General features: G+C 30.8%; 1 protein-coding gene across 1 annotated transcript in view; it reads left to right on the forward strand.

The window, feature by feature from the left end:
- The first annotated feature begins 289 nt into the window (after positions 1-289).
- The window catches only part of LOC106691484 (neurobeachin), a 27,903-nt gene continuing 5,305 nt past the window's right edge, over positions 290-22,887 (forward strand). Inside the window, exons 1-15 of the mRNA XM_014437271.2 lie at positions 290-408; positions 7,744-7,846; positions 7,982-8,097; positions 13,731-13,843; positions 13,941-14,081; positions 14,161-14,280; positions 14,421-14,573; positions 14,671-14,743; positions 16,742-16,926; positions 17,006-17,183; positions 17,331-17,411; positions 21,127-21,294; positions 21,643-21,906; positions 21,975-22,171; positions 22,257-22,408. Coding sequence (XP_014292757.2) covers positions 7,752-7,846; positions 7,982-8,097; positions 13,731-13,843; positions 13,941-14,081; positions 14,161-14,280; positions 14,421-14,573; positions 14,671-14,743; positions 16,742-16,926; positions 17,006-17,183; positions 17,331-17,411; positions 21,127-21,294; positions 21,643-21,906; positions 21,975-22,171; positions 22,257-22,408 — 2,036 coding nt within the window. The 5' untranslated portion in view covers positions 290-408; positions 7,744-7,751. The remainder of the gene's footprint in view (positions 409-7,743; positions 7,847-7,981; positions 8,098-13,730; positions 13,844-13,940; positions 14,082-14,160; positions 14,281-14,420; positions 14,574-14,670; positions 14,744-16,741; positions 16,927-17,005; positions 17,184-17,330; positions 17,412-21,126; positions 21,295-21,642; positions 21,907-21,974; positions 22,172-22,256; positions 22,409-22,887) is intronic.

The raw sequence follows: 22,887 nt of genomic DNA on the forward strand, positions 1-22,887 counted from the left end.
CAAAACAATTTAGCTAATAAATTTCCTCAGAAAAATAAATAAAGTTACAAAGTTATTTAACAAGAAATAATACTAATGCAATAAATGCATTAAAAAGTTTAAATGTTTAATCTTTCTTTCCTAAGGTTATTATGAATAATATATCTCCATCCAATTATTGAATATGGGAATATGAATATGGTTGATCTGGATATGCTATAATTACATATAGTAATTATTATGTTATACATATTATGATATATATGTACATATATTATGATTGAATATTAATTATTCTTTTCTGTTCGCAGGTGATCAAGTACTGCGACCACCTCCATGGAAAATGGCACTTCTCAGAAGTTCGTGCCATCTTCTCCAGACGTTACCTTCTCCAGAATTGTGCCATCGAAATATTTTTGGCCAGCAGGAGTAAGTGAAAGATTCAATTCCGCTCTAAAATGGTGATGGGATGTCCCAATTCTATTTTTCCAGTAATGCATTTTCTATTCCTATTAATATTTCCTGTCCATAAGCTTTTAATAATAATATGTAACATTTCATAGGAGTTATCGGGCTGCCACGAACTAATACGGAGTACTAATGCTTAGATAAGATGCTTCCACTCTCATTTTAATTGACTGCTATTTAATCCATCACAGACAGATGTACAAAACAATTTATATCATAATACTGTGAAAATATAACTGTCCACTGACTTATACTTATGACTCGACCCTGTTTTTGCGGTTTGTTCATAAACCTAATAAAAAAATATGTATAGGAAAGGCATAAAAAATCATAAAATTGCAATGCCCAAAAACAGGTTCGAGTTTTACTATACAAGAGTAAATATTTACTTTCTTCTTTCGCAAAACCAACAATTAACGAGGTGAATGGACACCTGTCAAATCAAGTTGGAAGAAGATGACCTGGAAGATACATGGAAGGATCCTTAAATCAGTAATTTTTGTTTGTTTTTTTAAGTTTATATATTTATTTTGTGTTAGTTTATATTCTGTTAATTTAGTTTAGTTTTTTATGTTTCGTCATTTATGTTTCTTTTTTTTTTAAATTAATAATTTAAACAATGATAATATACAAAGGTAGGGAAGATACTGAAACTTTCTTTTTTATTTTGGTTCCTCTATGCATTTATTTATATGGGACCTATGCAGTCCCAGAGTGTAATGTTGAGATTCATTCCTCGGTGTCGCCGCTGAATAAATATTAACTGGCCCAGGTGGGAATAGAACCCAGAATCTTTCGAACCTCTGGGACCCTCTTACCAACGTACTCAATTATCAGATTCTTTTACTGAAACTTGTTTCATTAAAGCTGTTGCACGAAAAAAATTAACACCTTTTTTTAAAAATATGGTAAATTCGCAAAAATATAAACCTGAACTTATTATTTATTGTTTATTAGTTCCCCAGTTAAAGTTTTTCATAAACAAACATTTTTTTTCCAAAATGAAAACAAAGAAATTAACATTTTCTGAATTTAATTTAATAAATATCATGTAAAACTTGTTTGTTACTCTTAGGAAGATAATCATTATAAACTACTTTATGTTGCATTAATCTAGCATCAATTTGAATGTTAATAGATAGATATACTAGCTCCATAAGATTTAGCAAAGTAATTTCACAAAATATTGTTTATTTATCGTTATTAACTGACGGAATAATATATACAATATTTATAATAATAATATAGTTTTATGATTCGATACAATAAATAAAATAACCTGATCTTGTTTACTTAGACTTTTAAGAAGAGTTTTTATTATAATTAAGGCATTTACAGGCATCCTTGTTGTGAAGATGCTGTAATGTCTGACCATCGTTTCTGCTCTCGCGTTGGCCTGAGGCATGCCTGCTATAAGAAACCCCTAGCAGTATGGTAGAAAAAACGATTGTGGGCGTGTAGTTCTCTTGCACTTTTTTAAAAATATATCCCGCACAGTATAACAATATATATATATGCTCCCCTTATCACCCGGAACAGAGAAATTCAATACTATTTTTTAGTCGATCTGACGAGATCGTATGAATGTTTTCTCATCAATGTATCCGAATGTCGGTATTTCGCTAGGAGTGAACTTACTTCTTGTTTGAGGGTGGGGTTATATATCTTGAAGAGTTCTGGAAATCGAAAGTTTGCGGTCATCTTCTGCCTGATTATTCTCCGCAAACATTGACGTCGTCTAGGTCTGCAAATGTCACTTGCTCTAGTTTCTCAGTTTCTTTGATTTTGTCAGCTGTCCATTAAAAGCAGGGCATTGATGACTCCAAAAGGTATACGGCGAAAATGATACAGTCTTCCGTTTGCTTCGAAAGCTGTATAAGTTTCGATCATAAGCACTCATTCACCAAAGTAAAAAAATACCCTATTTTTGGTTATGAATAAACCTTTACAACTATAAATGTGTTAAAAAGCATTACTTTTCTCCTTGGGAGCAATTATTGCTCTCCAGGAAGAATGGTTCTATTTCATTATTTCTTCAGATATGAACCTGGACGTATCTCATTTTATAAATTTGGAGTCGTTAGAAAAGATTTATTCATAGGGGGAATAAGATTGAGTTCTCATAATTATCGATCTGTTTTTAAGAGTTATTTCTCAAATAAAGGTGGTGAATTTACCTAGATATTGATGAGACTGCAGATGTTGAGTATAAAATCAAACTTAGTAAGTTTGATCTAAAGTTTTTTGTGTTTACTTAGAATGTTACGGTTGATATAGTTTCAGTACACCAATGTGGTACAACAAGTGGTTTAACTCCTGAGTATTATGCTAACAAAATTCAAAGAATTTAGCAACTTTCGATTCTTTAGAGGTGGTTGTTTAGTCTCAATGCGGATATTACCGAAACAGTTGAAATTCGATATTTTATATTATCCCAAGGAAAATAGTATCTGTTTTTAATTTTTCGCTGTTAAATGGGTAATCGCTTTAAAAAAAGAAACATTTCAAATTTTTCAAGAAAGTCAAAAATTTAGGTAAAGATCTGATGTATTAAGGGCGCCGCGGAAAAAAATCCGATTATTTAGGGAGCCGAAAACCGAAAAAGACTGGGAACCTCTGGTTTAATGAGTTGGAGCAAAACTTCGTTTGATGCTGAGATCTGTTTCAGTAGGGGTATTCATGATGTTGTGTTAAATGTTAAATGTTTTACCATAATAAATGTTATAACTATAAGATTGTGAGCAGCCCTATTTGAAGTCATGTTAAACGTTAAATGCATAAGAGCCCCTAGCGGATTTTCTCAGCAACTTGTTGTATAAGCCTTTATGTTTATAACCTTCTTTCCAGACCCTCATGTTATTGTTTACTTCAGTTTTGATTTAAGTAATTAATTACAACATGCCTAGAGTGAGTGGAATTTGTGTGAAAGTTTAGCTTATAAAATGAAATGAAAAAATAACTTTATTCTGGCACATATGTCCCCTAAGAATAATTACATGGTTCATATAGTGAGATTTTTATCTGGCGAGCGTTTACAAATTTTCAGATAGTAGAATGAAATTACATTGTTTTTTTTTTACTGTTTTTTTTTCTCAAATGTATCATTAAAATTATCCATTCTGGTTTAATAACAGGGATATGAATACCACAAACACACGAAATAACTGAGCTGTCACAACAAAAATGGCGGCGATCTCAACTGGTCTAGTGTGTGACGTCATTCTCCATTTAACAGACCAAGTATCAGACTCTCAGCCATGTTAAATGTTATTTCGCTTTACCACGGTAAAAGAAGGCAATTTTTTTTCGATTTAACATGAGTTTTTCCATTTAACACGCTTTAACATGTTAAACCAAAGATCATGAATAACCCTAGTGTGGGATAACACTTAGTCTTGTAGGACTGAATGGTATCCTGGAAAATAAAATATTCCGAACAACCAGTGTCGATCAAAGGTTGAGGTTATGTACCATGAAAATCAGAACATTAGTTTCGGATGGGAATTTTGGAGAATCTAGGACTGAGTGAAAGGAAAGTTAAAATTCTCTCGGGAGAAGCAAGAACTTAAGTAAATGCGACAATGTGATAGCCCTAAGTTTATGAAACTGTGTCTGCGATGCCAAGCTGGAAATGAGCAAGGAGCAATAAGAGACGTAGGTAACTGCTTGGGCTGGAGGACCAAGGAACAACCGATGTTATTGGCCCAAGATTTTGAAACTGTGACAGCAGTACCAAACAGTTACTGTGGAACAACTTATGTGACTGGTCCAAGGTCATTAGCTGTGTTAGCAGTCCCTGGCTGAGACTAAGTATCAGATACTTTCAGTTTGTCACCTGTTACCAGTCGGTATCAGTATATGTTATATCCAAGTATCAAATTGAAGCATTCAACCCTCCCTCAAAAACTAATTATTATACAAATAATTATACAAAAACCTAACCTAAAAACAATTATTTTTTCTACCAAGTACTTCCAAGGATTAATGTGAAAACTAAATTAAGAAAAACATTGGAATAAGAACAGTAATCAATAAGAATTATTTTATTAAGTTACAATGAAACTTCCAAAGACTCAAAGGGATAAGTCTTATTCCTTGTTAACAGCTTAGTATTACATTAATTAGTCTATTCGCTTACTTCTCAAAATATAGGCCATCGTCTGAGTCCCTCTCTGAGCCATCAATTCAATGGCTGAAAGCGCCTTATACAAGACTTACTTTCGGAACCTCACTTAATGCAAAAATAAGCTCCCAAATAATTTCAAGAACTTTTTAATATTAAGGGGGGGGGGTCAAAGCTTAAGAATTAAATTTAATTGATTACAGAACCCCTAGGTGTAGAGAGGAATATTTACTACATAGTGTGTGACTAGCTATAGTGAAAAAAAGGGAAAGCCCATCTCGTTTACACTCCTGTACTTTTTTACTCATTCTCCTGGATTCTTTTACTCAAAGTCTAAAATATAGTTTTTTTAAACGCTGATTGAAACGAATATCGGACTCTAATCTTATGACATGGACATTATCCAGTTGTTCCTGAGTAGGTCGCTGGTACGGAGCGGTATTTCGACCCTCTTTTTAGGAACCCTGATAAAGTTACAACACCTACTTCTTGAGGTGGCTATAAGAAAGAGCAGGATGGTGGATGGAGCAGTGCCTTTGTTTCCCATCGGCAGACAGAAAAAGTAAAAAATGGCCGTGGACCGGTTGTGAGGGAGCCGCCTGAATCAATTGCCGTATCTCAAAGTGACGCCCCCCTCCATCCCCTCCCGGAACCCGCTTTTTGTCAACAAGCTATTTCTGATCATTTCTTATATTAATTTAGCAGTATGCTAACCATCGCCGTTTGCCAAGTTCTTAGTCGGAGAGAGGTTTGGAACGCAAAGTGACACTCTCCACCTAGTGAACGACGCATAAGACTTGACGTAGAAGTATTAGACATCACTCCGGTAGAGGGCGATTAGAAGTCAAAGTCTATAAAAATCTGATGCGTTGCGCGCATCATACAACTTTAACATACCACCCTACTTTCAGTTGAAATTAATTTTCGCTCGTTTAATAACATATATTCCCGTAATAATTTTCCCAAATAAGGCTTTCTGTTGACATTTGCTGGTGTAATTAGGTAATTGCTGGTGTATCAACTCTCCGTTGAGTTAGCATCTATTTCACACACTGCACAAATACTATAATGAGTGAATCGTTTTGTAAGATACAGTTGGAAAGTTCTGAAATTCAATAAAAAAAAAGATTATATTAATTCATTTCTAAAAAATTTTTCCGTTATTAAATAAATCCCATCATTTTTGGTTTAACGAGGTCTCATTATTACATGTATGGGCGTTGATGACCTCAGGGTTTTACGCCCTAAAGCCCCAGCCAACAACAACATTACATGTTCCATTGAGTTCCTAAAAGTAAGCAAACCTATTTTTGCATGCATTCGATTTATATCTTCTATGTACTTCCCGATAAATAATAAAAACTGTTGTTCGACAAATTATTATGAAGGCTGATGGTGGAAGTGGCTGATTTCAACAAAGCCTTTGATGCTCGTACATTGCTGAAATGATCTATAATAAACCGTTCCAATCAAGTGTTTGTTTATACACTTTGGCCGGGTAATGAAGGGGCTGTTATTGTTTAATGTAAACAGTGGATGGATTTAGGTGGGGTAGGGAATGCGATTAGGGCGGGTGTAGGATGGCACAATCCAATGATGGCACACCCTCGGCTCCAATTATCCTGGCGAAGAGCAGAGCCAATCGGCCACCCTCCGGCGCGCTCTTCCATCGGAACCGACCAACTGTCTGCCCTTTGCTAATTAGATTCCATCGCTTTAATTCTTCTCTAAAGGGTTTGTAATGACAGATGTGGTTTAAGCTTGGAAAACCTAGTGACTCCGGGGTGGAACAGTTTGGAAAACAATAGCGATCAATAGCCGAAACGTCAACATGAAAATGAATAACTAAAGCTTGCCTTGCTTAAAACGAAGGGCAAATGAGCCGGGCATGCAGTATGAACCTCTTGGGTGTGAAGTCAGTAATCCTCCGGGAGCCATTAAAAAAATAAACAAATCTTCCTAAATACTCCATGTTTACGTGAACAGTGTTGCTCATAAACGAAAAGTTTTACGAAACTAAATCTACATATAAGAGATCAAGATGTTATGCAATTTTTTTTTTCGTTTAAATCAACTTACTGGAAGTTACCGATTTTACCATTTTCGCATTAGGCTTATAAGACCTTATTATACCTTATAAGTACGTGATGGTGGACCACGTTGGGACTAAGTTTACAGAGCGTTGAGGATTCGATTCCCGTCTGGGTTAGTCAATATTTAACGGCAAAAGGTGGGTCAAAACTCTGAAACTAACTTTTTTCATGTTCATTTAAAAACAAATTTGATCCTTTTTTTCTCAACTTTATTCTTTTTAAAACCTTCCAACGTTTCGACCCTCAGGTCATTTTCAAGGATACCTTTATTTTGTTGTCATTTTCCTTTCTAAAAAACTTAAAAATGCCGGCTAATTGCCTTTGTCCCATCTATAAATTCTTCTATATGATCTTTCTTAAATTTAAAACTCTTACTAACCACTTCTCTTCTTTCTTTCATTTACATTTGCATGCAACAAAATAAAGGTATCCTTGAAAATGACCTGAGAGTCGAAACATTGGAAGGTTTTAAAAAGAATAAAGTTGAGAAAAAAAGGATCAAATTTGTTTTTAAATAAACTAAACCACTCTCAAACAAGAATATATTAATACAAATTAATCTAATTTTCTCATGTTTTTTAAGATGCTGAATCCGAAATAAATATATTTAAAAAATCTGCTAACATATTTTTAATAGTTAAATCTGAAATTCGAATCTTTTGGCCAAAAAAAAAAAAAAAAACACTTTTTATAACAAGTAAAAATAATTTATTTGTTTTGAGATTGTTATGTTACACAATAAAAGTACAAACATGAGTTAAAAAACTACCCTATAGCCCAATCGGCTAAACTGTAAATAGTTAAAAATAAATATAAATACTGGGCGAATTGTTTTGGTGTTAGTAATGAGTAATAATTAGTTTACGTATTGTAATAATAAGTAGATTACTCCTGATTAAAGAGGTTAAATGGTTAAACTATTGAATAGTTTTCTTTTCTAGATCTTTTGATCTATACTAGTATCAAAATGATATTACCTAACTTATGGTAATTATCGTTGATAGACTAGTAAATAACAAACAAAATAAAGACCATTTCACATATTTATTTATTCACTAATATGTTTTTATTATTTTACAGCATCCATTATGTTCGCATTCCCAGACCAAACTACTGTCAAACGTGTCATCAAAGCCTTACCAAGAGTTGGTGTCGGTATCAAGTATGGAATACCACAAACAAGGTATTTAATTTTTTCAGATCTATTTTAGGTAGTTTTTTTTTTACATATTTCTTTGATATGGTAATATTTAATACCGATTATATGATTGTTGTGTATGGATATGATAATAAATATTTATATGATTCAAAATTTCAGGAGAGCTTCTATGATGTCTCCTAGACAACTCATGAGAAATTCCAACATGACCCAAAAATGGCAAAGAAGAGAAATTTCGAATTTTGAATATTTGATGTTTCTGAATACCATTGCCGGTAGGTGAAAATGTTAACCTTTTATCTATACATTTTGTGCTAACATTGTATTCCTTTGGTTTCAAAATAATAGTAGCAGTTGATGTATATACGAATATATATAATAATATAATTAATTATATTCAGTGGCCTGAGTATAAGTACATCCATACTCATAGATGTGAATGCGATTACATTCATATTCAAAGCTACAAACGTAAATGTATTTGTATTTATTGCTGCGAATTCGATTACAGTTGTATTCGTATGTTTTTATAATAGCTGTAGACAGGGTTTGGAATCGTTATTCTACTTCTGGAATAAAATAATACCATCAATTTTAAAACTCTTGCTCAAGTATCGATTTTAATTATTTGATCATATTATTTCAGTAATTATCATATTTTTTTCACATGTTATTTACGCATAATGACCTGACAATTTATTTTTGAATAATCATGAACAAAGATTTTTGTTAAAAAAAAAAATTTGATTCTAGAATTTTTTTTTACATAAATAAGATTCAACTATGTATAAAAATCGAGCAAATTATTTTTTTTAGAGAAAGAAATTTATTCAATCATGCTGCCCAAATACATCGGGTTGCTACATTACACAGCATACTGATCAATCCGTGATCGGACATATATAAATTTATAAATTACATTTTTTTTTATATGATACAATATAATAGAAATGAAATAAAATTGCTTTGAAACCTAACTTTCGAAATAAAATAAGAGTTATTGTTTTATTTTTATTTTCTATCGTTCTTTATTATTTATAATTATTCCATGGATATAGTATTGTAGATATTTAGGGGTGTCTTTTGCACGAGACTATATCCCCCGCCCCACATTATCAATCTTCAAGAACTAACATACTGTTACAATAACCATGTAAGCCCAAATAGGCCGATTTAGAAATTTAGAAAATAAGAAAGAATTTTCGTTTTATAATTTCATCGATATTATGTTCTGGAAGTATCATTTTAGGATCGCCCGCTCGTATATCGATTATTTCAACAATATGATCGAATTATTTCAATAAATATCAAATTTTATTTTTTCACTTGTTTTTTACGCATAATGATATAATAATTTATTTGTAATCGTGAATAAAAATTTTCGTCCGAAAAAAAAAAAACATAGTGGCGTAGAATTTGATGATTCTAGAATATATTTTAATTTATAAATAAAAATCAATCATTTCTAAGAATCGAGTAAATTTTGTATATAATTCCGATCTCTTTGCATTGCTTTCTACACATTTAATAATAACTCGGTTCTTGAAAAGTTTCAACTTCGTAAAACTAAGAAATATACGAAATAAAAAAAAAAAAAGTTTAAAAATAAATGGATTGAAATAGACGGCGGGTAAAGCGGGAAAAAAAAGGAAGTTGTATGAGGGAAAAAAGAAGAGATGTGGGGAGAAATGGAGGTGTCGGCTCGAATAAAGGCACCCACAGGTTAGTGCCTCATTCAATTAGAATGGGGACAATTCTTATTTACCGCTTCTCCTTTGTAATATCTAATCCTGGAACTTATTTAGTCTAGCCACAAAAGTGAGAATTTATTTTTAAAATTAGACTAACGGTGATTGAGGAAGTGGTGAGAGAAAGGGAAAAAAAAATAAATTGGTCTCGGGATCTTGTGTTTGTTTTGTCAAATTTATCCCATCTTATTTTAGAATATTGGCTCCCTTTCGTTTGAAGAAGTAAATGGTTTGGAAAATGATTAAATTTGTTTTATCACCGAAGAAAATCATCAAAGTTATTATTATTTCAACTAGTTAATGGAATATTGTTTCAAATTTAATGACAGATCCTATGCTGAAAATTAATGTTTTATTTATATCGTATTAATTAACATACCTCTCATTAAAAATTTCAAACGATATAAGTCCAATTTATAACTAATTGTTATCTCATAATAAGTTTTCCTTTCTCAGGAATCGAAATTTGTATTCATACAATTGGTCAAAATGAATATATATTCAGTAATGATGTAGATGTATTTCAATAATACATATACAGGAGATACTCCCATGATAATTTTTAAATAATAAATTTCCAAAGGATAAATAGAATTATGACAGAAAACCCCTCAATTGTAATTAAAGTATGTTTATTTAATTGGTTTAGAAGTTCTGGTTAATCTAATGTTGAATGGGTGTGTCAAATTCTCTTTTTCTTAATTAATAATAGTAGTTACCTATGATGAATCTTAACCCGATTATTATTTCCAAAAAAAAAATTAAGTATTGATGGAATCCTTTCAAAATGTAAGGTTCCTCGATTTTTGTTGGATTTTTTTTTAATTCTTATATATTTAAATAACAACAAACCTTTGAAATTTCTGAACATTTTGAAATATTCAATTTTGCTTTCTTCATTGTGATCTACTTAATCAGGAGCAAGATTCACGTAGAACAAATTGGGAATTATTGAGTCCTCTGTAATAATAATAATAATACGCACACACACTTTTATTTATGTATTTCAAATTTTTAATGCTTAATAAAGCTATTGACCAACCCCATTCAGATTCAGCTGCGTTTTAAAACAGCGCATTGTTCCGCTTTTTTTTTATTGGCATTTCCAACATTTTTAACCTTTTTTTTTAAATTTCTTTGTTCCCCAAAACAATAGGGGACCGAATTAGGTTACATTAAAGTTTAAACAGGTTTTGTGAATAACCGAGACTGTAATATATTTTCGGCCCTACCAAAGCAAACCCACTTGAGCAAAATTCCTCTCTGCCCTTACTGAAAAAAACAAAGATAGGGAATATTTGATTTTTGTTTAAATTATTTGGTAATAAATAATACTGTGATAATATTATTAGTAATTTCGTCTTCTTAAAATATTTATCGAATATTTTATCATCAACTGAAATCATTTTATCATTAGAATACACGGTCTTTGTAACCTGCTAGTGAAATGAATATGATTAATGATACGGTTTCATTTATTTCAAAAACATATTCTGATTTAGTATTATTGTGAATTTCCCTTTTACTTTCTTCAATTTAAAATATATATCTACAGTTATTTATTTTTTAAATTAATTCGTATTTCTTTATTAATTTAGATTTTTAGGATAAGAACCCTCTCCCCGAGACATTACTGGGTCCCCTCACGTTTTCTAACAGCAGAGCGTAATGAGTGGAGAGCGAGTGTCTAGGGACCCGCGCCTTGGAAATATTATATAAATAACTTATACATTTCAGACAAATTTATAGTTTTAGGGGGCCTTCGGATCCCCCTGTCTATTAGGGTTTTCCATACTTCCCTTACCAAAGGAGGGAACAATAGGGCATCGTCCTTGGCACCACAAGTTCTAGATAAGCAACTGTTTAATCGCGTCTAATTAAGGATTTAAAGCCTAAATCAGAATTAATATTTCTCTTCAACTAAATCCTTATTCTATAGGATGTTTTCCTGTCAGTTCAACACACATCACCCTATAACTATTTTGCTAATTCGTTCACTAAACGCATTCACCCAATGCTATATCCAAGGTCTGCAAATTGCCTGTTATTTTTCACAGACTTAGGTTCTCCAGTTCTGTTTGTTTGGTTTTCTAAACTTCTCAGTTGACCAACTTTTTTTTATGCAGTATTTTTTTTTATCTAGAACGTTGGAAGGATTCCTGTTTTGTGAAATACCTTGGTAGCAGAGGTAATGGGAATTCCTTAAAACCAGACATAAGTGTTTTAGAAATGAAATAATAAGTTTATATAAAATCTTTTCAATTCCTTGAGACGTATAAATTTTTTATTTATATCAACAGTCCAACGTTTCGGCCAATTCAGTAACTGTCAAGGACAATCTTATAAGCAATCTTAACAACAACATTATTATTAATAATTTAAAATACCTTAAATATAAATTTACACGTCACATCCAAATTTAAAAATGTTTTTGTAGGCTATTTTACCCAGGTCATTAATTACAAGTAAAATTACCCTATGAAACAGTCAATTATTAATTATTAATAAGTTTACCAAAGCTTATGTCCAGTTACCTATTTTGTCACAATTTCATCAATTTTTAAAACTTTTAATCTAATGTCAATCATCATGTAAACAACCTATATTTAACCTTCCATACACTCAGGTCAGGCTTATTATTAATTTATTTCAAATTGCATTTTGGTCTAAATTTTTATTTATTCCATTATTGAAATTAATTGTAAATAGTAACATAAAATTTTACCCATATTTTTCATAAATTTATTTTGCTTAAAATCTCTGCATAATGTTGGTTCAAATTCCTTGTATCTGTTTTAAAATTTACTGTATAATTGATGTTCTCTGATATATAAATTGACTCAAGTATTTTTCTTTTGAACCTATTGCTTTCTTTCTGTAAAATTATGGTGTTATCAAAATCAAATTTGTGTTGGTTTATTTTATTTTTAAATTAAATAATAAGTTTTAAAATTTTTTTTTTTTATTTCTTCTCTTATTCATTCCTTTTAGGTTTCTCAGATTCTATATATTTAATTCCTTCTCATTCTGGAAACAGCCTCATGTTACTGTAATAATCACTGGTTCTGATATTTGATATCAGCTACAAAACTACATAACTGCTTTATTTCATGATTAACTTATTTGAGATCTAAATTTTTGTTTTGTATTTAATTACTTATTGGTCTCTTATTTTTTAGTTTTGAGATCTTCATCTCCATTTTCTTAGGGTTCACCGAATATAAATTTGTATGGTTAAATCTTTATCCATTAACATTTCTGATTGTAGATTTCCCTCTAAAATTTAATAAATCTTGGAACCCAGTGGTTTCTTAGTTCCACCTTCTATCTTATGATCCGGCGTCATATTTCATTAAAAGCTTTATGAATTATTATTTTATTCCTTAATATACTTAGTATGTACCCATCTTTCCACATTTGACTTCCCTTAGTTTAATTTCCTAAATGATATCTGATTGATAAGAAATATTTATTAATTCAGTTAAAAATTAAGATCAATAAGAAGATAAATTTATCGATTTAGAGGAGCAGTTAAGTTTAAGTTATTTGGCCAAGGATATTAAGAAGACCGCCACAATGGGACGTATCCTTCGTGAGGACCCTTGTTTGTGGCACGTTTCTTCCGCATCAACGCCACACTTGAGCAGTTTCAGATAGCATTTCGTGAAGTGAACTCGCTCGCTCAAAAATTAAATGTTTCGAGACTCATTTACCTTAAATCACAACGGAGGAATGCACTCACTAGTTAAGCTTGCCTCTCGCGCGCAGCATACATAAATTATTGAATTTCAATAACCTGGTCATCCATCCCTAAGGTTAAGTTTAAAGTACCTTATGTTATCGCTCCTAATGTTGTAAAAGCCCCTTGCCCAAACAATTATGTAGTCCTCTTTACTTGAATAATCATGGAATTTCATGTTTCTGGTAACTTTATTCATATTTTAATTTTAATTAAACAGTTATATACTTGAACTAAAAAAAAAAAAAGTTCTTTATCTGTTTTTATCAATCATTAGATATGAATTATATAATAAAAACAAAATTTTTAACATATCTTGAGGAACTTGATGTTCTATATTAATGTGTTCATTATTTTTTTAATGAAAAGTTTATTTAATTATGATTGTTTTAAATTTTTTTATAACTTAATAATTTTTAAGGGCGAACTTATAATGATCTGAACCAGTATCCAGTTTTCCCTTGGGTGCTTACAAATTATGAAGCTAAAGATTTAGATTTGAGTTTACCTGCTAATTATCGAGATTTGTCTAAGGTAAGCTTAAAATTTATATCATCTTGTACATCTTTGAATTTCATGTGTTGGATTTAATTCCTTTAAATTTTGGATTATTTGATATGTTTTTTATTAGCCAATTGGAGCCTTGAATCCAAGTCGAAAAGCCTATTTTGAAGAACGCTACAATAGCTGGGAACATGATAGCATTCCACCATTTCACTATGGAACTCATTACTCTACTGCAGCATTTGTTCTGAATTGGATGATAAGAGTGGTCTGTTAATAGTTTCAGTAATCTAATGAAAATTATTTATTTTTTTCTCACTAATAAAAAACTGTTTTTTCTTTTAAAGGAACCATTCACCACTATGTTTCTGGCTTTACAAGGAGGAAAATTTGACCATCCTAATCGCCTTTTCTCTTCCATTGCATTGTCATGGAAAAATTGTCAGCGTGACACTTCAGATGTGAAGGTATTTATTTTAAATCAAAAATAAATTCCAGATTTTTGGATACAGAAATATATTTTATGTTCATGGGGATTGCAGAAGTCTGTGTTAATAGGGAAATTCAGTATTATTTCCTATATATTTCATTTTTTTTTTCATTACAGGAACTCATTCCAGAATTATTCTTTCTACCAGAAATGCTAACAAATTATAACAATTACAAACTTGGGCACCAAGATGATGGTACCTGTGTTGGAAATGTTGACCTGCCACCATGGGCCTCTTCTCCTGAAGAATTCATTAGAATAAATAGAATGGTACTCACAATGTCAAATGATGATTTATAAAAATATATTTGTATTATATCAAAATAAAAAGAATTACTTGTAACCATTTTTGCTTGATTTCTTTCAGGCTTTGGAATCTGAATTTGTTTCCTGTCAGTTACACCAGTGGATTGATCTTATATTTGGATATAAACAAAGAGGTATTTTTTACAGTCAGAAGTTCATAAAGTAACAATTATAATAAAAATATGATGTATTACTGATTATATATATTGGAATGGAATATAAGTCTATTTGGTTGTTCTACTGATTTTCTCTTAATATTGTTGATTTTTATTAATTCGAATTCCAAGGGCCCAAGGATGTTTAACAACAACATATTTTCAATTAAACAAATATATTAAAGATAAGTTTTTCATCCTTCTCCTGCTTTAAAAACTTTGGTGTTCAAATGTTATTTCTGTTAAATCATATTGCTTAAATGTTTTTGTCTGATTCCTTGATTGATTCTTAGGTATATGTTACTGCAAAATATGTATTAAAATGTAGGTCCTAATTATTTTTGTATTAAAAATAAATTTTAATATTTTAAATCCATTATCAGATAAACTAAAATTTCTTTTAGAAATTGAACACAATAATAATTCTTAAAAAAAAAAAAAAAAAGAAATTAGAAAAGATATATAAACATCATCTTCCTTAAAGACAACATACCACAAAAAAGTTAACAAACATTCTGTATAAAATATGTTGCGAAAATTGTAATAATAAAGAATATTATGGCAAAAGATCACAGTTGTCTGAGAGAAAACTGAAATAATATGGGCAAAACTGTAATTCCAACCAAATCTAAATAACGAACAGGCTATCTCTACTCATATCTATAAATAAACATGATTTTATTATCAAAAACGAAAAAAATACTTGAAGAAAATAATATTAATAAAGAATAATAGAATTCATATTTATAACAAAAAAAATTAAAATCAATTAATTAACAGATCTGGGTAATTCAAACACTTTTGAAATATTGATGAAATTAATATATAAAATAGAAAATAAAAAACTTATAACAGTTTCTTCCTCTCCCTCAACCCTAAATAACATTCTGATTATGAACAATCCTACACTACCTTTCCCACTTAAAAATAAGCCAGTCACTATTTAATATCTAGCCATTCAGTGATTGAGCCCATGACTCAAAAACCTGTGATAATTTGCCAAGGAGAGAAATAAAATTCCAACAATTCATGATCAGTTTCAATAAAACAATGAGGATATAAGCAATGGTATGTAATTTTTAAAATGAAATTCCATTTTTACTCTAAATTATATACATTGAATGATACATTTTAATCTACTAATGAAAAGAGTTATTTCAAATTTAAAAGTGATTCTAGATAGGCGAAATGTGCGTGGAGGTAGTGAAAACTAAAAAGTTTTGTTTGAAGACCGAGGGGCAGTTTTTTTTTTCATTACAGGAACTCATTCCAGAATTATTCTTTCTACCAGAAATGCTAACAAATTATAACAATTACAAACTTGGGCACCAAGATGATGGTACCTGTGTTAATATTAAAATCAATATATCAATAAATGCAATTATAGGGGCTTATTATTTTAGTACTAAGTTACCATGGAATTAACAATAGGAAATATGTTTAGAAAAATAAGTATGTACACTGTTTAAAAGTGGATAAATTTGTCTAAACTGGCTTATTGAAATGGAACTGTTTTTCAAATATACCTCTACACTTTAATTATCCACTAAAAAAAAGAACTTATCTCATGTAGGGAATTTACTCAACCCTCCCTAGACATCTAAGTGAGTAATCAATGCTTATTATGGTGTCTACACAACTCCATTGAAGACGAAAATATTTAAGAATAGCATGCCATTTTACAGGACATGAATGAGTTGTTTTGTTTTAGAAGTAAACAAAGTAAAAGATGGATGTAAATCATACTAAACAATGACCAATGCAAATTATTTTAATAAAAATAAAAGTTAATTTTTTTTTAAGTTTTGTTTGCTCCAGAAAAATCTAAGAGACTTATTTGCCACTTCTATAATTGTAAGGAATTTTTAATATTTATAAAAAAACATTGTGCTTAAGAATCAGTTTAATATCCATGTATGATAAGTGATTATGAAAAATATACATAATGTATTAATTGTTCACTATTCTTTGGTTTAGGACCAGAGGCAGTTCGAGCTACAAATGTCTTCTATTACCTGACCTATGAAGGCAGTGTTGATATGGATGGAATTACCGATCATCTAATGCGTGAAGCAATTGAAAATCAAATTCGCAATTTTGGACAAACACCTTCTCAGTTACTTATGGAACCTCATCCTCCAAGGAGCTCAGCCATGCATCTTGTATATTTTCTTTTTTTATCATGAAGAACACCGAAAAATTGATCAGAGTTTAATCATTAATTTTTTTTTGTAATTTTAGAGTCCTATGATGTTCACTGCTGTTCCTGATGATATTTGTATGACCATGAAGTTTCCATCAAATTCTGCAATTTGCCATATCTCTGCTAATACTTATCCTCAGTTACCATTACCATCTGTAGTTACAGTGACATCTAATCACCAATTTGCTGTTAACAGATGGAACTCTAGTTATGTTGGTGAGTAATTTTCCATAATTATGTTTATATAAAGTAATATTGTTGATATGATTAAAATATTGATTTATATATTATATGTTAAACTAATATACAAGTGATCTGTTAAATTTTTTATTATCAGATAAAACTTCTTTTTTTTTTTTCTAGCCACTGTCCAGCCTCCTAGTTATGCTGAAGCTCCCCAAAATCAAAATACAAATTTGCCATTGACTATGGATCCTTTATTGTGTAAGTACTAAAACTTCCGATTTCATCTTCAATAGATCTTAATAGCTTTTCATTAAGTTGCAATTTTTTTCCTAAATGATTATATGTATGAAAGATTTACTTTTTATATATTTAATTCTTTATGCTGATTACTGGTTTTAATTCAAAGTTCTAGATATTCTTCACCAGCAAGCAAACTTTTTCCATTCAAATCAGGCTAAATCTTTCAAATAAAAAAATAATTCCGACCAAATGTTTCTTATTTTAACAAGAAATGTCCTGGTTAATGTTTTTTTCCTTACTCACAAGCTATTTTAAGAAAAATAAATGATTCTCTGATTTGAAAAATACTATAACAGTCTTAAGTCCTGGGTTATCTGTTGCTTCTCAAAAAATGAGAGAAGTCCACAAACTTTTAGTTAAATATTTTAGAAAAACATGGATCAACCTGAAGGTATTTTAAAGTTTTAATTTGGAGGGAGTGACTAGATTGCAATAACCCTTGAGGGAATTGAGTACAAATAGTGTGCAAACATTGTCCATAGAAATTAGTGGTTCTGGCTCCCCATTGTTGATTTTTTGCATTTAAGTTTTTTTTTTTATGACACCCTTCCTGGTAATTTCTAACATAAGGGGAAGGGTACCACCCTATTCTAACCATGGTTGGAGGGAGGGTCAAGTTTTCATTTTATCTGCCACAGAAATAAAAGTTGACCTTCCAGGCTGGAGTCAAACTTGCAGTCATGAGCCAGTTGAAGTTGGCACTTTAACTCGCTCAGCTCTAAACGACCCATTGTGTTTAAGTCTGTATCTAGTAGGAAATTTTGTCCCAAGAAATAAAGGAAGAAACCAAATAACGATTGGGAAATGAGAAGTTTGGTTGGTGAATATCCCGCTATAAGTGTTATAGTGGGAAAAAAAGTTTAAATCATTAAGGTCTTTTAGAAATTATGTGCTTACAAGAAAATGATCAATGGATGATAACAGCAATACCAGCATGCTCTATTTCGTTTGGATGGTTAGATCGATAAATTTGGTACTAAGTTATTACTGGTACTGGTGTTGATTAGTTTTTTTGCTGGTTAATCTTGTTTCAGTTATTAAAGCTGCTTCAATATTGTTGTCATGTAATAAGGTTAATTCATGAAAGTGATTTTGAACACTATTCTCATTTCAAAGGAGAATAGAAAGGGATTTTATTGGTATACATGAAGGGTTTCTTGGCAGAGCTTTGGGGATATGATATTTGAGATAAAGTGATGATAAGGGATCCAAACTCGGAGAGGAACCGGAGTGAGGAGGTTTGTGAGTTCAGTGGCATTGGAGGGAGGGGTTATGCAGGAAATTTGGAAGTTGGACTTTTCAGTAATGAATGTAGGTTAAGGAATGGAGGCATGTGGATGTTGGTGTTGGAATTATGAATCATGGGATATAGGTTGTATTTGCAACAGGGCCTGAGACTATATTGCCAGTTCCATTTCTCTTATTATTTAAGCAAAGGACACTCTTGAGAGTCCTTTGTGTGGTCTAGGTAGCCTCTTCCTCTAGAGTCTACCTGTTTTCTTGATGTTAAATCAGTGTATGTATGTTTGTTCCCTTATAGATAGCTGAGTACCCTTCTTTGAAATATAGTCCCCACAATACAACCAATGATTGCCTAGGCTTACTGCATTCTTCAGATTTATATTGTTTATACACCTAGGTCATTAGTGGCAGTAATGTTTTGCCCTAGTTCTGGCAGTTGTGACTCTGAATGAGTGTTGGGTTAAGATTTTTTAACTATTGCTCTGGTATAATATAGGGGGGGTTGGTATAAATTTTTTCGAAGAATAAGGGCAACACTATTTCATGCGTTGCACTATGATGATCTCTATTTTCTTTCAATATGTTCATTATTTGATGTAACTTGTATCCCATGATTGTTAGATCTTCTTTATTGGCTTATGGTAATGTTGAGAAGTGCATTTGTTTGATTACTTCTCATAACGATTTTTTTTTTTTTTGTTTCGTAGCTGGTAAGGATTATAATCCGTTGTTGTGCTTCAAATATATATATATATATATATATTGTATGTTCCTGGAGTTTCTATTATTAATTTTTTCAGTATTTAATTTGTTTCTAAAAGTTTTTTGTAATTTTTTCTTTTTAAAGGATTACCCTTGTTACTTCTTTTTTTCTTGTTAAAGACCTTTCAGATATTTGTCCATCATTTAGTTCATCCTAATATTCTTCTTTTATTCTTATTCATCTCTTTAAAGGATTTGTCCTAGTATTAAAATTTGTCATTTCTGTTTTCATATTTCCATCTATTGGACTTAATGGGTCCAAGTACTGAGAGAATACAAACAAGAAGATGAAGAAGTAATAAGAGTCCTTTAAAAAAGAATACATAGTATTAATTTTGTTTCTTTCCACTTTGGCAATAAAATATATCTTATCCACTATTTTATTTAGTCGCTGACATGTAATTTGAAAATTTCTAATATTTTTTAATAAATATTGGTTTTTTCTTGGGTTCTCTGTGGGAGTCTGAATCGCCTCCATGTTTTCAATTAGTATATGATATGGGTTTGGTAAAAACAAAAAAAAAGGAAGCTGATTCATCTGTTGTGCTTATTTTGGAAATGCCAGTTTGGGGCTATGTTTTATCAATTAAGCTACCTGAAGTGTGTCTTAGGTATTTTCTGGGTATATTTCCCAGGCTTTTGATCTCTATGTGGAATTCTTGCTAAGTATCACCATATGAAAATATCCCTTTTCATAGTGATAAGAAGAAAGGTAAACAATAAAATAAAATAGAGAGAATAGATCAAAGAAAAAATAAAATATCAATTTACAAATCAATAAAAACTCTATTTGTGGGATACAATTTAACTTATCAACAAGTATTAGTGCATGCAGAGTAAATTTTTGAAAAATTTCATTTTAAAAGAAATAAATAAAATTAGTTAGTGCTATATCATTTTGTTATTATGAACCCATATCTCCATTTTTATTTATTTGTTAGAACCCATCATCAAAAGGAGATACGTCTATTTTTTTAATAAGTTTATCATATGGATATAATAAGCATTTACTAAGAAGTTAATTTACATTCTGGAACACAAAACTAGAAAGAAAAATGACCAGATGTTCAGAAATTTATTCTATCAATGGCAAACTGTTTACTGCTTTTTTTGGGGGGGGGGGGAATTTTAGAATCCAGAATTTAGAGTTTTTTGTTAGGAGACACCTCAAGTAATTGGAGTTATCTCAAACTGACTTGGATGACCCTTCTTATATAATCATGGTATGGTTCTTCAGAACCTTAAGGTAACTGCCCAATACAAACCTGTTCCAGCCAAAGTAAGATGATCCAGATTTATTCAATGGGTTATCAAAGAATAAAGAATTTCAGGCCAGAATTGAATTAATACTACTCATGGGTGAAGTATTCTGGTGTTGGTACTTTTACAGATTTACAGTCACTTGGGCCTTTTTACACAATATTTTTTGCAAAATACTTATTTAAACTTCATAAATTATTATTTGAGATAGCTGTGGAACAAATTTATCAATGAAATAGTTGTCAAGTTCTTATGTGTATTTGTTTTGTGTGACTAATTTTGAGTAGTACCTCAATCTATCTCTTGGGTAAAAAATATTAGAGAATGCATATGACTTGATTTTAAAATATGTTTGTTTACTAATTAATTTGTGTATTAAACTTTTAACTATTCTTTTTTTCTCATTTAGTTCAAACAAATAGTAATCCCAACATGGCCCAAAAACGCCATTTAGGAGATAACTTTAGCCAAAAACTCAAGGTGAGGTCTAACTGCTTTGTGACTACAGTGGACAGCCGATTTTTGGTTGCTTGTGGTTTCTGGGACAATAGCTTTAGAGTTTTCTCTACAGAAACAGGTAATTTATTTTTTACCTCCATGATTGTTTATTTTAATTGAGTGTTTCAGAATTATTTAAATTTTTCTGAACTTTTGTTTCTGATATATTTAAAACATATGTGGTGAAGATGGTCGGGAGTGGGGGGGGGGGTTTCGATCAGTAAATAAACAAAAAAGTATTTATTTATGGTGGCACAAATAAATATTATTTTTTTTATTTGCTTACTGCTTCTCCCAACCATCTTCTCCACATATTAATCTACAGTCAACTATTAACACCTCATTATTTGAAACATAATTTGATTTCTTGAACACTTCTAGTATTATTGCATTTGTAAGTATTGATTTTTTTTTTTTTCACTTTCAGCTAAAATCGTTCAAATAGTCTTTGGACACTACGGAGTTGTTACTTGCCTTTCAAGATCTGAATGCAATATTACATCTGACTGTTATATTGCTTCTGGTTCTGCTGACTGCACTGTATTGCTATGGCACTGGAATGCTAGATCACAAACTATTGTGGGTGAAGGTGATGTACCTACTCCTAGAGCAACTTTAACTGGACATGAGCAACCTGTTACTGCTGTCGTTATATCAGCCGAACTTGGCCTTGTTGTTTCAGCTTCAATTGGTAAATTAACATTTCAATATCTTGATTTATATTGATCTGAACATTTATCTATTTTATTTTTCAAATAGATGGTCCTGTTCTTGTACACACAACCTTCGGAGATTTATTACGTTGCCTTGATGCACCTGCAGGCTTCATAAGCCCTGAGAGTATTGCAATGGCTCGTGAAGGAATAATAGTAGTCAATTATGAAAAAGGAAATATTGCAGTGTTTACAAGCAATGGTAAAAGATTAAGATATGAAGTTCATAATGACAACTTGCAGGTAAATTTAATAAATTTAAACTTTCAACCTTCACATGCTATTCACTTAATATAAATTTTTATAATTTCATATTTATTATTTTTAGTGCTTATTGCTAAGCCGGGATGGAGAATACTTAATGACTGGTGGGGATAAAGGTATAGTTGAAGTATGGCGCACTTTCAACTTATCACTACTTTATGCATTTCCAGTATGTGATAGTGCTGTTCGATCCCTTGCTTTGACTCATGATCAAAAGTAAGCAGTGTTTCATTAATTACTGAATAGTCATATCTTAATAGATTTGATCTTAAAGCTTTTTATTGATGTTATAATATATATTTGATCGTTTTTATATCTTAATATTTCTATAAATGTTCAAATTTATGTGTAGTAGTTCATACTCTAGTTTTCTAAAAATAAATTTCATGAAGCAATCTTTTAAACTGACAAAAGCTATACAAGTAAAAACTTGGAATCATGCCAAGTTAATTTAAACATATTAGTGATGATTTTATTCTTAATGCATACATTTTTTAATAATAATTACTGCTACTGACAGGATCATAATAAATATCCTTGTAAGAGACAGATACAGTTTGTTTCTCCTGTTAAATAAAATTTAATATTTCATTTGCACCTATATATTGGGTATTGAATCTACTATTAATACCCTATAAATAGGCACATACTATATATATATAGTAGATACTATTTTTGTCAGTTTCATATATATA

Source organism: Halyomorpha halys, unplaced genomic scaffold (genome assembly GCF_000696795.3).
Source record: "Halyomorpha halys isolate HHAL.00 unplaced genomic scaffold, Hhal_1.1 Scaffold2403.1, whole genome shotgun sequence".
Taxonomy (NCBI): domain Eukaryota; kingdom Metazoa; phylum Arthropoda; class Insecta; order Hemiptera; family Pentatomidae; genus Halyomorpha; species Halyomorpha halys.